Below are 16,409 nucleotides of genomic sequence, written 5' to 3'. Positions count from 1 at the left end.
GAGGTGAGGGTGCTGCTTATTTGGTTGGGTGGTTATTTCATTGAGTTGGGAAATTCAGGTGAGTGGTTTGACACTGCTTGACAAGTATAAGTAAGCAAGTGGAGGTTAGGATGCTGCTTATTTGGTTGGATGGTTATTTCAAGGAGTTTGGAAATTCAAGTGAGCAGTTGGACATTGCTTGATAAATAAAAGTAAGCGAGTGGAGGTAAGGATACTGCTTACTTAGTCAGGATGAGCGGGGTCATGCTGCCCTAAGTTAATTGTTATATGGATGTTTATGCTGTGAATAATAAATGAAAATATTAGTTGATCAATGAACTTATGTTTATGGAATTTTAATAAAGGTCGTCAAATATCATTTGATGTGATGTGTGTTTATTGAAGGGGACGGAGACAAATTATTGTTGCCAAAGGTATACTTCCTAAATATTTTACTGTGAAAGACTCCATTAATTTTGTCTAATGTAATAGTTAAATCTAAAAAAATGAATAGTGTCACCTTTATTAAATATAAAAGATAGAAAGTCAGTAGTACAATTCGCATCTTTAAAAAATAGTTCAATTTGACTCAGAGATTATAATGTGTATATCATTAATATGTTGTCATTGTATAATTTTCTGATACAAAGTTATTAAATGCATTAATAATATATAAAATGTAGAATCTGTAGGGACCTTTAAGATTTTATGAATATTTTTTAAGATTTATTTATTTTTCTTATTGTGTGTTTTAAGTCATGTGATATTTTTGATTTGTATTTATTTGTGAATGTTTTTTGAAATGTTCCATTCTGAAGAAGGTCTAACAATTAAAAGAATGACAGCACTAATTATATACATTTTCCTTGGTGTGCTTTTACAAGAATGTGTTTGTTGTGGTTTTATAATAGTTTTAATGTTCTTCATCACAGTGTAGTGGTTGTGCGGTTTGGACTGAAGTGCTTGCTTCAGCACTTCATATGTGGTATAACTTGTAGCAAGCTGCTTACTACAAATGTAGCAGCAGTTTGCTACAGTTTTTAAAAGTACAGCTCTGTGTACTCTGGTTGCTACTGTCTCTTCCAATTGACTGTCTCACACCCCAGATTAATTTCTGACTTTAATTTATAATTTTTAGTCAATGTCTTTATACAACAGGCAAGTCAGCATTTGGCTTTTGGTTATTTTAGTGTATCATTTTTTGGTTGGAACTGCAAAATCAACTTACTGATTCTGGATTTTTGACAAACACTTTGCTGCGGCCCATTTGATATTGATCATAATCCATGTTCACAGACTGCAGTAGGTGTTGAACACCCTGACGCTCGTCTCCACGCCAGGAAGGCCATGTTTCTGGGGTTAGGATAGCATACCTGAAAAAAAAAAGAAAATGATTTCTAAATGCATAGAATTTAATATTCATAAAACGAAAAGAGAACAAGACAATATTGAATAAGCAGTGCTCTTCATTATTCCACACCCTAACAAGTGATACCAGTACACTGTCACTGCAATGAAGGTGTCTTATATGTACTCTGTTGCTAATATAAATTACTCAGTTACAGAGTTCACTAAGTTCTGTTCATTACTTCATTCACTTCAAAATTGTTTCATACTGTTAGCTGTTAAGTCACTTATGTCTGTGCTTCATTGTATTTGATGACTGTGCAATACGATAAATGGAAAATGCTTTGACCTACACTGAAATTTGAGAAGTTGTTTTTCTGATGCACTTGGCCTAGAAGATATACTGCAGGTAATCAGTCTGGTGAGATAAAAGGATTTCCTAATGACAGTAGATGAATATTAGTCAAAAGATAGCTAATTATCAATGAAAGTGCCCAGATCGCTAACGATTTTGTTAAGTTTCAAATGGATGCCATCTATGAGGTAGTTACGTATGCCTGTTTTTGCCGAAGTACACCTTATTATATTTATTGGCATTTAGCATAAGGCCAGAGTCCTGGTACCATTTAGTTTTATGTTTAAACCATCCTGGAGAATCTGGGAGCCAGTTGTAGAGTTTATGGCAGCTCCAAGTTTGCAGTCATCGACAAACTTGAACAGAGACAAGCCTTTAACATCAGCCTTGACATCAGAGAAATAAATACTGAAGACAAATGATTCAAGTACCCATCCCTGAGGGACACTGCTATTAACAATACTTTTTGTTAAGCATATGCCCCTCATACTAATAGTTCAGGTTCTGACAGTGAGACATGAGACAGTTTGCTTACTAGTGGATTACATACGATTTTACATTTAATTTGATTAGCTTCTCTGTAAAGCCAGGATATTGGATGATGTCAAAGGACTTCACCAGGTAGAGATAAGCAGTGTGCACTGATTTTCCTGCATGCAATGCACTGGCGAGGCGACTTGTTCAAAGAAGTCTACTAAGTTTATGAGGGAAGATCTACCTTTAATGAATCCAAACTAGTTTGGGCCAAGGATTGTAAGACTGTTAATGTCCTTGTTAATAAGTCCTATAATGATACTCTCCATTGTCATATGGATAAGGCTGGTTATGCTTATAAGCTTATAGTTACCAGGGTCAGTGATGGCAGGTTCTCAATTGTGGACTGGAAGGACTACAGCAGTTCTTCACACTTAAGGTGCCCATTCAGAGGACAGGAAGAGGCTGAATAGCTTTAATAATGAGTCTACAATGCTCTACTTGGTGCTGTCAGGAAAGTGACCTGGTGCACTCTCTGGAACCATGGACTTAATGTCCTTTGCCTTGGAGAGTGTCCCAGAACTTCCTCCAAGGTGATCTGGGGATGTGTGGGCATGCTAATATGTGTGGGACAGTTAAGCAGGGGTAAAGTATAAAGTTAGATGTCATAGGTTCAGAGTTTCATAGGTGTTTACTAGGCTAACAAACACAAGGACCTTTTCAAAGCTTAACCATGCATTCCAAATCTCTTGACAAGTTCTGGTACCCTTGATAACTGTAAGCAGGGACTTGGGAGATGAACTCTGTACATGTATCAACTAATGCCTTCCATGTCTTTTTGTGGTGAGTATGTATTGTTTTTATATATTAGCTCAATGCATTGCTAGGTTTTCCTTCTATTGCTATAAAAGGTCCTGTAGGTTTCCTTTACATGGGTGGTAGTTTTCAGTTCATATTTATCTTTTGAGGATTTTATTTTGATAATAAGTTATTTGCTTATCTTTTTGAGTTCACTTATAGAGTTTGTGGTATTTAGTTTTTTTTTAGGAATTTATTTTACCCTTTAGCCTGTCTAATATCTAATAACTATTTTTAAATGGAACCCCCCAATCTAACAGTTGCCCCTGAGGTCCCTGTTAAAAGTCTACTGGGACCTACTTCTGTAGTTACCTTACATTTATATTGCTAACTACTGTATTTAGCTTTATGCTACCTGATTTATAATCTGAAAAAAAAAATATTTGGTAAACTTGCAATTTTAATTTTGACCACCAGGTGTCACTTGGCATTTATGGCCTGTTTGGCTTGGAGTCTTTTAAAACTTGTACATTATTTAATCCCCCTTTTGCTGTAGGAAGAGGTCTTGCAAAATTTATTTGTATACGTACCATGCTTTTTCTGAAACTGGCACTTCTCTGCAACCGAGGTTTAATTAATGTAGGGTTAGTCTGCAGACATATTGTACACTCCTCCCGAATTTCTTTATATAGGTTTTTTAGCTGAGGATTTTAAAACTTATACCTTATGATGGGCCACATTTTCTGAAAACCTACATAACCTAGTAACTGATCTTGTACTTTATTAGCTGCTTACAGCCTTACTCCCAGGACTAGATTGGCAACTTTGCATTGTACTCTTTTATTAGCATTTCCCTGCATGTCTTAGATCTTTGCCAACTTTGCCTCAACCATTGAGCCCACTTGGCTCACCTGTTATACCTTTCACTTTAATTTTCTTTTACTGCATTGGATACAGAGAAACTCCTCTCCTTCACATTTATTTCTGCCACATATTGTATAACCTATCAAGCATGATGGCTATTTTCTGAAGACTAATTGAAATCTGCACTAAAAAGATAACTTTATAAGTGGTCTTGAAGCATAATTACCATATTCTGTGTTAACGTGTCTATACATTTTATTTAAATTTGTTTTGTAATGCTACTTACCTTCTTTTAACTTTTATGAATATTTATGAGCTATAATAGTTTACTAAAACCTATACTTTCTGTATTATAAGTCTATACCTTTACATTTCTGTATTTTAAGTCTATACCTTTACATTGTCTGTTAGTGTCCTTAATTCTTGACTAATGTAAAGTGCACTGCAATCTGTAAACATGCACTGTAATTTGTAAACTTGTTAACAGTTTAAGCCTGTCATGTTATGCCTTGAGCACATTGAATAACTATCACTACCTATTATTTAAATAAGCCTGTAAAAATAATTCTGTTACTTTACCCTTAACTAATGACTGAATAATATGAAGTATATTGAGATTTGACTGAAACGTACTATACTGAACACACAACTGAATATGAATGTTATATTCTGAAACTTGACTGATATTTATATTAACATATACTGAGCATTTAAAAATAGCTGTGTACATTCTGGAAACTAAGTAAACTAAAATAATATCATTTGCCAGTGTTAACTACACGCAGATAAAATCATAACTGAAACAGGTACATGTTATATCCTGAGAACCAAACCATTATTATCTGAACATAGATATACTGAAACTAATAATATTGTACAATTGTCTGAAAACATGAGAACATTTTGACAGTGTTGCCTGAACACAAATAAACTGGAAAACATCTGAACACATAGACTGAAAACTACTACTGCTGTACAATTGTTACCATGAACCTGAAAACATGAGAACATTTTGACAGTGTTACCTGAACAAAAATAAACTGGAATCCATCTGAACATAGATAGACTGAAAACATACATGCTTGCTTTAACTTTAAACAAACATTGAAGAAATAACAGTAACACATAAACAGTTGCCAAATTTTGCTCTGCATTGTTCCAGTCACTGATGAAGTAAAAGAAGGCCTGTTTTAAAGTTGAAGTGTCCTCTTTATATTTAGACCTTTTAAACCTCTTCTTTTCATTTCTTGTTTGATTGTATTTATTATCAAGTCCTTAAAATAACATTTCTATTTTTAACAATAATAATCTGATAGCATTGCTTATTGCCCTGAATTTATTCTATAAACTGGCAGCAGTGCTTGCTGTGCTGACTATATTTTTCTGCATGAAAATAAACATACATTTTTCTGCATGAAATAAACATTTGCTGCTAATAAGCTCTTGCAAGTCTGTAGACAAACTGCTTTTCACATTAAATTTTAACATAGCACTTAATTTTGACATAATGTAATTTCCCAAAATGGTTCTGTCACACTGGGGATGTAACAAGAATTTTGCTGTTATTTTCTTCCCAGGCTGATTGGCTTTATTTAAAAATCCAAACTCCAAAGGCATGCTACTGACTGCAATTACTTTTGACCTTTTAATCCCTGATAGCGCAAAAACTGTCATGAGCAATGAAATGTATGGTCTGCTATATTTTTAACCAGGAATGAAGTCAAATACAGCAACTGATTTGGTGCTGAACTATCATAACCTTTATACATATTTTGAAAATCCAGTATGTCACTGGCAACATTAACCTGAGCTACAGCATACTTTTCATTATCCTTTGGGCTTGACCTTTGTACATTACTTATGTCATTTGCCCAGTCATTAACCATAGTGGGCTGCCTTGTATTTGAAAAGCTAACAATATTTAAATCAGTAACCTGTTTAGCTCTATTAGAAACAAATGGAACTAAATCATTAATACCAGCTTTTACATGCTTGTGTATCTATGTCCAGTATTTAGGACACTGTTTTTTTTTTTTTACATACAAAAAAAAAATGTAACTGCTGGGATTGGTGGAGTCTGTTTTCCTGCTGCAATATCAGTATTTACAAGAAAAAAATTATTACTGGCATCTGATGCTTGCAAAATCTGTTTCTATCTCACCACTAAATAGACAGTAGCAATTGCATTTAACTTGATAGTTGTATCAAGTTTCTGAACTTATTTTAAATGAAAATCAAAGTAATAACGTAACACTGTGCATTTTTGCACCTATATACAATTAGTTTTAACTGTTGAACTTTTTACATTTTGTCTCATGACCCTTAGATTTTAACATACTGTTCAGTGAGTGAAACTCCACCCACTGTCTCACCATAACCATTCCTTTAGCTGACGTCATTTAACTTTTCATTAGTACTGAATGCTACAAGAATGTGTTATTACTGTCTACAATTTTTTTGATGAATAGTAAAACTGTAATGCATTAAATGAATAGTACTGTCTTTAACTCATCTTGCTTGGCTAGCTATAATCTGAACTGAGGTACTTGGCAAACTGCTATCTCTGTACAAAACATATACAGTCTTAAACTGATTACATAATGTACTCTTGTATACATAGGATCTGAATTTTTAACTGTGCTGTCACTTTTACAACGTAGCATTGACTTTAAATTTTACATTCTGTAAACTAGCATACATTACTTTGTCTCTGTCTATATTATGATATTGTTTATGCACTTAACTGACTGCTAAACAAAATAATAATACAAAAAAATATTTGCCAAACTGTAATTGCAAACCCTTTATTCTGCTAATTAATTTGACTGTTAGTTCTGATATGCCTTATAAAATATAGAGGCATATGGTTACTCTTTTTTTATTAACTGACTACACCCAATATGTCTTTCTGAGCACTTTAGCTGTGTCAGCTGAACTGGAATTTATTTTATCTTTAACCCATAGAACTGCATGTTTCTGTAGTAACCAATTCTTTAAAATCTGTACATTTGCACATATCTCTTTACTGAAGTCTAAACCAGTATATATATATAGAGCTGTTACACTTTGAACTGTTAGCTGCCATAATTTTATGACTTTTTAAATTCTGACAAGACCGCACTTGTATCTTTTTATGTGCAACTGAAATTGATTTGTATGTAAATAATGAAATAACCTTAAACAATGATGGATTAATGCTCTGATCTTTTCAGATAACTATGGAATGTATTATTTTACTTAGCACTAAAGTCCATTCTTCAGTTACAAAATCTGCAGTTTGATTCCTTTTATCTCTGTCCAGTGCAAACATTGTACTGGATTTTGAAAATAAGAAACTAGATGAAGTAATGTGAACTTGAGACATTGCTTTGACATTTGTAATACTGCAACATACTTCTGTATTCTGAATCATATGTATTATATTCTGATCAGTTGTATGTGAAACTATACTACAACTGAAATTATTAAGTTGATTTTCATGTGCTGAAGCATATATGTTTAAACTGGAGATCATACTGACTTTTGAGTTATTAGCCTGCTTCTGTGGTTTAAACCTTTTGCATTTAGACATGTTTAACATTTTTGAACTAATACCCTTTAACTTTAAGAAAACATTTTTAAACTTAAACCAAAATGTACTGACAAATTAACTGTAGCAGTATTATTGGACATATTTATATGCAAAAAAAATGTAATTAAGTAATTTAAACTTTGTTGAACTGTTAACTAAAAGTCTTACATAACTTTATGGCTTGGAAGAAATGTGAGCCATTGTTTGTAGTTTATTAACCTTTTCCTTGCCTCTTGACTTTATGAAGTCACTCTGGAAACATGAAAGTCTGTTGAGATATTTTTTAACTGGATAATGTCTTTTATGTTCTGAAGGAACCCTGCTTTGATTTAATACTAGTCTGCTGAAGTTATATGAGGCTTTTCTGAAGTATGGTGTGTCCGTTTTCTACATGAAGTAATGCTGTCTTAATGAGAAACTTGTTATGCCATCACAGCTTTATTTATGGAAAAAATACTGGTATGCTGCTGAAAAGTCTGTTATGAAACATTTGCTGTCACTTTAAACTGTTATGAAACTTTGAAGTTATTGCAGTAAAACTGGAAAAAATTGCTTACTGCATCTGTTTTTGTTGAAGTTTCTTAGAACATATGTAGTTGAACAAAACACGGAGTGCTGCACTTTAATGAAAACAGTGTTATTTTATAGTCTGTAGAACACATGAAGTTGATCAAAACACTGCTATTCTGTAGATTTCTGTAGAACACACGTAATGTAACCAAGTCTGGTAATGAACGATACCTTTACTGAAAGGGTGGTGTGCTCTCTGGAGTTCTTTTATAGTACTTCTGCTGTATAGACAGTTACTGTGAACTTTAGAAAATATGCAGTACTGGAAACTGGATGTGAAAGGGTTACAGTTGCTTGCTGTGTTGCGAGAAGTATATATCTCTTCCCCAGACAGGAGGCCACATTGAGCACCATTGTAAGAATTGATAATACTGCTCTGTACTGTAATTAGCTGGAAACACTGTATGCAATGAGACTGAGAAATGAAAGTCTTAATTACCCAAGCTCGTGCTGAATAGGGTCAGTCTCTCCCTTATGGACCACGTCTTGTGTACTTTTAAGAATGAATTTTCCAAACACTGTAGTTCATTTAATACGGTTTTATTATATGTTCAAAATATCAAAATTCTGTCTCCATTAACAGTACTGGTAAACAATTTTAGTTGCTGTATGTCATATTCTGATTGTCCTGAACAACATAAACTAACATAGTCTCTAGATGGCCTGTTTTCTGTACTCATGCTAAAGTGTTAGACATCTTCTCTGAAGTAACAGGTCAGATAAACTTACTAACCTTAACTGCCCTGCTATCTTGAGCACAGCATATTATATTGCTTTAGTCTCATAAATTTCCTTATTTACCTTTTTAACCTTGGTCTCAGGCTTTGTTTGTGCTTCATTAAGGAACATTATGTAGCTGATCTTTTCCTGGAGAAAAGAACATTCTGTCTGCACACTTTATGCTTATCATTCCTTTTTTAATAAACTGTCTTTTCATGCTTGGCCAGCAAGGTTATTTTCCTTTCTGTTTAGCAATTTTTTATGCATAAATAAAACAATTTATTTTACCCTTTACCCTGTCTAATGTCTAATAACTATTTTAAAATGGAAATCCATAAGCTAACACTCATCTGGGCAATCACTTTGATTTGGTTTTGCTCTGATCATTATACAGCAAAGGAGAAAGCCTGCTCATTAAATACCTGTGCAAAATCTACATTCTCAATTGTTAGAGAAGAAAACCTTTACTGCTGGGAAAATTCTAGCTGAAGCTACCAGTTTGCAAACTGAATCAGAGCCAGAACTGGATTAAAACATTTATTTTAAGAGTCTTTTGAATCAGTGAAACCTAACTTGTTTCATGGCAAGATATTATATTCATAGGTTTATAGGTAGGTACTAGGCTATCTGCCCAAAGGCATTTATAAGCCTAGCCAGAATGTGTTGGCTTTCACCACCCCCTTAGATTAGTTCCCTGTACCTCTGTCCAGCAAAGCCATTGAAGTGATCCCTGAGGTAAACTTTCGGTTTCCCATCCACTCGTCAAAGTTTCTCTTGAAGAGGGTTAGTGAAGAGCTCTGCCTAATGTAGACTGGAATCTTGTTCCAGAGCATGGGAAGTCTCTGGGACAGGAATCTATCCCTCCAGCATGTTTTATTTATTGTTGTGGTAAGGTTTAGATCCCTGGAGCATGTGGCTCGATGGGATATGGTTTTCTTTAGGTGGAGCATGTTCATCAACTCTGGGTTGGACATGGCCTTGTACGTCAGGCAGAGATCACCTCTGAGTAGGTGGTATGCAACCGAGTACAGCTGGAGTTTTTTCAGTCGAGCTGCATAGGGCATCTGCTTGAGGCCAGTGATCCTCTTGGTGAGGTACTTCTGTGGTCTTTCCAGTTGTTGCAGGTGTCTTGTAAGGTACATCCCAAATGGGGCATTGTACTCTATGATGGGTCTGATGAGTGATGCGTAGAGGGGCTCAATGACCTCTTTCGATTTGGATGCAAACTCTTTTGTGATTAGGTGGGCCACATAGAAGGATTTTCTAACCACTTTGGCAATTTGATTATCAAAGGAGAGGTTACTATCAACTTGGGTCCTTAGATCCCTTATTACATCTTCTGTATTTAGGGGGCTACCACCTATGTGGTAGTTTGTTGGTACTTTGTTTTTTCCAAAGGGGATGACTATGCACTTTTTGACATTTAGCTTGAGGCCATGGTTTTGACACCAGGTATCTGTCCCAGTGAGACTCTTTTGGAGGATGTTTGTGTCAGCTGGAGAGTCAGTTATAGTCCCTAGTTTGCAGTCATCTGCGAACTTGGTCAGTCATAGTCCTCCTGTGCATGCCTATACCTCTGAGAAGTATATGCCAAACAGGAGGGGTCCTTGGACTGAGCCCTGGGGAATGCCACTTGTAACTGGTTTAGAGTCAGTCAGCCCTAGCTCCTGCAACTCTTACCATGTGGGTTCTGTCCATGAGCCAGTTGGCAACCCATCTCATGACGTAGGGGTTTATGTTCAGGCTGGTGAGCTTGTCTATAATAACTGAGTGGGGAATTGTGTTGAAGGCCTTTGCGAGGTCTAGGTAGGCTGTGTGGGCTACCTTTCCCTCATCTATAGCCTTGGTAATTGTCTCAACAAAGTCCACCAGGTTTAGGAGGCATGATCTGTCCTTAACAAAGCCGAACTGGGTAGGGTCCAGTGTTTGGATGTTTCCTGTGTCTCTGTTAATGAGATCCATGATGATGCACTCCATAGCTTTGCAGACCAAGCTAGTCAGGCTTATAGGGTGATAGTTCAGAGGGTCCGTTGTGGCTCCACCTTTGTGGAGCAGAATAACCATTGCTGTACTCCACTCTGTGGGCATGTAGCCTGTGGAGAGGCTCAGTTTAAACAGTGTGTTTAGGTGAGGGGTTAGTTCATCTTTGAGCTCATGTAGGATGCAGCCTGGGACACCATCTGATCCCATTGATGCTGTGTTTTTGGCTTTGGAGAGGGCTGTTTTAACCTGAGTGTCTGTGATTTCAGGGGCACTACATTCTTCTGGTATAGTTATTGGCCCTTTTGGGGGTGAGAGGGGGTGAAGTTTGCACTGAACCTGTCTGCCAGGATGTTGGCTATATCGGTTGGTTCAGTGTATTTTGTGCCATTCTGCACTAACTCTGAGCAGATCTGAGAATTGCCACTTTAGATTCTTGACATAGCTAAAGAATGCCTTGTGGTTATCTTTGGAGTCCTTGGCAATTTTTTCTTTTGAAGCTAGCCTTGGATAATTTTATGAGGGAACATAGTTTCTTGCTGATACTTATCAGGGATGTCTTCCCTTCTTGGGATTTTACTCTTTTTCCGTACTAGTTTCCTCCTATTATATAGCTTGTTTATGGCAAGGGTCCACCAGACTGGTTTCCTTTTCTTGGAGGAGTGAGTCTTGGTTTTGTTTGGGATAGCATGATTCATGCATTCTTGTAGGTGCCTGTAGAGTGCATTAGTAAAGGATTTTGCAGCTTGGACAACGTTATCCTTTAGCATGTGGGTTTTGAAACTTCACACCTCGGTCTTAAGTAACGTGAACTTTGCTTTTGAAAAGTTTTTCACAGTGGTTTCTTTGACTGGGGGTTGTGGTGGAATGTGGATATCCAGAGTGATTAGTTTATGGTCAGATCTAACCAGTGAGGGGTTTACCTCTGGTGTGGAATATCGGTCACCCATGTTGGTGATGACCAGTTTCAATATGTTGTCACCTCTGGTGGGGGTGTTGACCAGTTAATCCAGAGCATTTGAGTTTATAAATTCTAGGAAATGGGCAAGGGAGTTTGTACTTGAATAGTTCTCCCAGTTAAGGTTTGGGTAATTGAAATAACCCAATATCAGGGTGTTTGGTAGGTCCTTTATGTTTCCCAGTGTTTCCAGGAATACGGGGTGGGGGTCCTGGGACATGATGGGTGATCTGTAGCAAGCTGTAATTTAAATAATAGTTTTGCCTGTTGTTAGTTGCACGTGGGTGATCTCTGAAGCATTGTGCTGTCCCACTAACCTGGAGGTGTGGGTATCCTTGATGAATATGGATACTCCCCCACCTTTTGTATTTCGGTTCGGATTTTGTGGCTGAAATGTATGGTATGAGTTGTAGCCTGGTAGTGCTGGTGTGCTCTTTGGAGCCTTAAACCAAGTTCCTGTTACTGCATATATATCGATTTTCTCCATACTGAGGAGTGCCTCGAGTGCGTGCATTTTGAGGTTTAGACTTCTGGCATTTTGTAACAATACCCTCAGTTTTTTGTTACTTGTGCTATTTACGGTGGTGGGTTTGTCTTTTGAGCCTTGCCTAAAAAAGGCACTATGGGGGTGGTAAGAGCCTTGGTCAGTATTCAAAAGCCTAAGGATGACAGGTGCAAGCTGTCTCTAGCGAAGCAGCGTGGCTTGTCGAGCATGTCATCACAGGCTGACAGACACTGGATCCCCTTTGAATGACACCAGAAGCTTAGTCAATTGTTGAAATTGATAATTGTTTTCTCTATACCGTGGTATCATTCTTGGTGAGAGCAGGATGATACTCAGAATCAGGGTCATACCAGCCTGGGCTATGTGATCAGAGAGCTCCTCAATGTCTCTTTTCATGTAGTCCAGGGAGGTATGACTCTGTCATTGTCCATGTTGGTGTGAATGACCTGATTCATATTTGTACTTGTTGTGGAGTGACCTGAGTGCTTGTGTTATGTGGTGGATCCTAGCACCTGACAGGCAGCTAACAGTAACCTTCTCCTTGTTCAGCATAGTGAGTGGGACGTCAGTTTGCCTGACTATAGAGTCACCTATTACTAGTGTGTTGGGTATGTTATTTTGCCTTAAGGGCTGTGATTGTGTGTGAAGTATGTGTGTCATGATTTGTGTTGGGGGGTGGAGGTTGCTTGGATGTCTGCTTTGGAGGTCTCTGTTGTTTTTGCAGATTTTTATTTAGAGCCTCCGAGTATGTTTTCGTGTATTTATGTGTTTTTTTTGCCGGTGCTGGTTTCATAGGTTTATGTGAGACTGGTGGTGTGATGCAAGGAATTCTGTTCTCCTCTTGACTGCCTGGTCCAGTCTTGGGTTGAGAGAGCTTAGCCTTCAGTTTGGCTGTTGTAATTGCATCTCTCACATGTATTCATGTTTGGTGGAAGGAGGAGAGGGTTGTCTGTGTACATGAGGCAATTGTAACATTTTTTCAAAATGCCCAGATTCACCAGTTGGACTGGAGAGTACACCTGAAACTGCCCTTTGGACATGCCTGTATAGGTACAGTGAACTGTTTTATTGAGTGGCTGGTAAGGTCGAATAGAGAGCCTTGTCCTTCTCTACAGTATAGGGGGGGTTTAGTCCTAAGGTATATTAGTGCTTGCTATGAGTTTTGAACAAGTGCCGGGATGAGAAGTGAATGGTTTGAGTGCTTAAGTTGAACATTTGTCTAGTTCCAAGGGAAAAATTGAAGAGTAGACTTTGTGGAGCTGGGAATAGTTATACCTTAGCTAACCGGCACTGCCCGGCGCACAAAACTGCACAAATGCAGGTTTTATAGCAGGGAAATGAAAGAGATAGAAATTAGCCCAAAATGGCCAATAAACTGATAATTACTGGGCTGAAACCACTCCTCCAGGGACAGATAGGCTGCTCAAGGCTCCCTCTCTCACAGTGAACAGAGACACTTCCTTCTATCCAAGTAAGGTATGGGCAAACACAGAAATGTGTGACACAGCCCTAAATTCAGCACTAACCTGAAAACTGGACTATACTAGCTTAGAAAGGTGGAAAAACAAGTTTTATTTTTATTATTTTAGAAAATAAAGCAGATACAATAAAAAACACTATAAATGAACAGAAATGGCTATCACACTTGAGTGTGTAGCCTACAACAGTTAAACAAGTAATTTAAACACAAAAATGACTTTGTTAAAGTGCAGGCAGTAATATAAGTACAATATGTAGCTGAAACAAGCTTTTTAAATCACAGAAACTCTAGAAAATCAGCGTTTTAGGTGGAATTAACTAAAGGGAGCAAGAAAATTGCAGAAAAATTATACTTAATCACTCCAAAGTCTCTCTTTTGTCTCTCTGCTGCTGTAGAACTCTGCAGGGCACCAGGCAGGAGCTTACTGAGCTGTATACTAGCACAAAAACCTTGCAAATGCGGGTTTTATAGCAGGGAAAATGAAAGAGAGAGAAATTAGCCCAAAATGTCCCAAGAAATTAGCCCAAGATGGATTCTACATGCAAAATTTGTTCCAAGAAATTGCAGAGATCACAGAAATGTAATAATTTCAAAAATTAATGTTCCCAGTACATTTTTTAAGAATGCTTCTGTTTCTTAGAAAGAACTTTCTGAAAACCAACAATCTGCAGTTAAAGGTATGGTAAATTCAGACATGACAACAGACTTGAACATAATGATGCTTTACAACAAACTTCTGTTCATTCAACTGTTATTGTTGACAATGCTATATTAATCCCCGAATGGGCTCAAATTATTATTGGAAAGCTAGATGATTTGAGACAAGATTTTCATTTGTTAGACTAGTTGATAAAATGAGTAAAATTAAACAATTACTGCTGGTTTAAAAGAATGAAATTATATGTTTAAAACAGACTTGCACCTTACTAATATGTTAACTGTCTAGACCTTTCAGATAAATTTTATACTGTAAAAACACTGATAAGTAATTTACAAGCAAAAACTCTTGATCTAGACCCCAGGTCAATGAAATATAATATCAGAGTTATAGTAATAATAGAATAGTTGGACAATAATTTTTCTTTGCATGATTCTATTAATTTAATTATTCAAACCTTAGGTAATGAAACCTAGAGTCAAGGAACTTTTCATCTTTTAATGTTGATGTTGCACAAAGGGTGGGCCCTTCTAAGCCAGGATACAATAGGGCTGTCCTGATCAAGTTTTTTCTTTATCAGATCAGAATCTCATTTTAACTTCAGATATTAAGACAATAATTTTATTTATAATCAGGTACCTGTTACATTTTGCCAGGATTTATCACCTGAGATTCTTTCATAACAAAGGTCTTTCAATGAAATTAGGAAAACATTATGGCAGAAAGGTATTACATCCCAATTTGTTTTTCCTGCAGTGTTGCAAATTATTGAAAACTATAAGGAAATGTTATTAAAATGTAGTGTACCCACAGAAACACAAATTTAACTTCAGGTCACTGATGTACTGTCATAGTTCACAAAAGGGCAGCTTCACCTGGGCTTATTCAGAATCTATTTTATTTATTTATTTATGGGTAGGGGGATTCTCCAGGAAGACATTGGTATTTATTTTGTAATTATGAAATAAATCATATATGTTTATTTAATGATAAATGAGACTAATTTCTGTAAATGTGAATGGAATTAATAATCCTTTGAAAAGGGGTAATCTTCTAAAAGTTTTGAAATATAACATCTCTAAAATTCCATGTATTCAAAAGATGTATTTCAGAAGTAACTGCTTCAAGGTCTCTGATAAAAAAATTAATTAACTATATATTAATTTTTTGACAATTTTCAGGCTTTATATAATTATATGGATTGAAATGCAATAATTTTATTAATTAAAATTCATTTGGGTTTTGAGAATATAATTATAGCCTCTATGTATGTCCCTTTTAATGATTATTTGTAATTTCTACTGGGTTTATCCTGTGAAATATATTATTTAAATTCTGATAAAATTATTATTGCAGGTGACTATACTATTGCTATGAACAGAACATCTAATAAGAATTATATTAGGTTCTTGAAAGACTTTTTAACTTCACATAACCTTTGATTGATGGCAATATAAAAATGCCACTTCTGAGGTTTTATGCTCTTTAATTTAAATTGTAAAAAGGACTCCAGGATGGATTATTTTTTTTATTTCTGTTAGGTTTATTGGCAGTATTTATATTATAAAAATTCTTCCTAGAGTACTTTCAGACCATTCCTGGTTTGTATTCATATGAAAGAGGATGCTAAGAAGTTTAAAGGAAGAAATGTTTACTGTATACGTTTATGCACATTGAAAAAACAATAAAAACATTTGAATGGCGAATGATATTCAGATTATGTCTTTTATTAATTAGTGAGCATTTTTTAAAGTAGTTACAGTACGTCTTTTATTTCAGTTAATGGTACCTGTATAAAGAAGTAAAAGGAAGGAAATGTATTCCTCGATGGAACAAATATCCATACTGCACAAACTTTATGAAATTAACTCAACTAAATATGTATCAATTATTGCTGAAAATGTAATATATTGTTCAATATCCTGTCTGATTTAGGGAAGGAGGGGCAGTTCAAAGATAAATGGAGTAGATAACATACATGCAAAATTACATGGCTCTTTTTAAATTTTTTTAGTGAGAAATATAATGAATATATCTCTAAGGAAAAATAATTCTGCAAAAAATCAGGAGATATTGTCATTCTATGTATAATATTAAACTGAAGTTGAAATCATGTATTCAATTTAAAATCAAAAGTTATCAAATTTATA

At 35.8% G+C, this 16,409-nt stretch overlaps 1 protein-coding gene across 1 annotated transcript in view; it reads right to left on the bottom strand.

Moving 5' to 3' along the window:
• The window catches only part of MYO1F (myosin IF), a 1,136,901-nt gene that overhangs the window by 146,564 nt on the left and 973,928 nt on the right, over positions 1-16,409 (bottom strand). The window contains exon 19 of the mRNA XM_044053742.1: positions 1,208-1,352. Within this exon, the coding sequence (XP_043909677.1) occupies positions 1,208-1,352 (145 nt within the window). The remainder of the gene's footprint in view (positions 1-1,207; positions 1,353-16,409) is intronic.

Source organism: Protopterus annectens, chromosome 13.part0 (genome assembly GCF_019279795.1).
Source record: "Protopterus annectens isolate FY-2018-M chromosome 13.part0, PAN1.0, whole genome shotgun sequence".
Lineage (NCBI taxonomy): Eukaryota > Metazoa > Chordata > Ceratodontiformes > Protopteridae > Protopterus > Protopterus annectens.
Note: the sequence above shows the minus strand (reverse complement) of the source record. Positions and strands in the feature narration are given on the sequence as shown.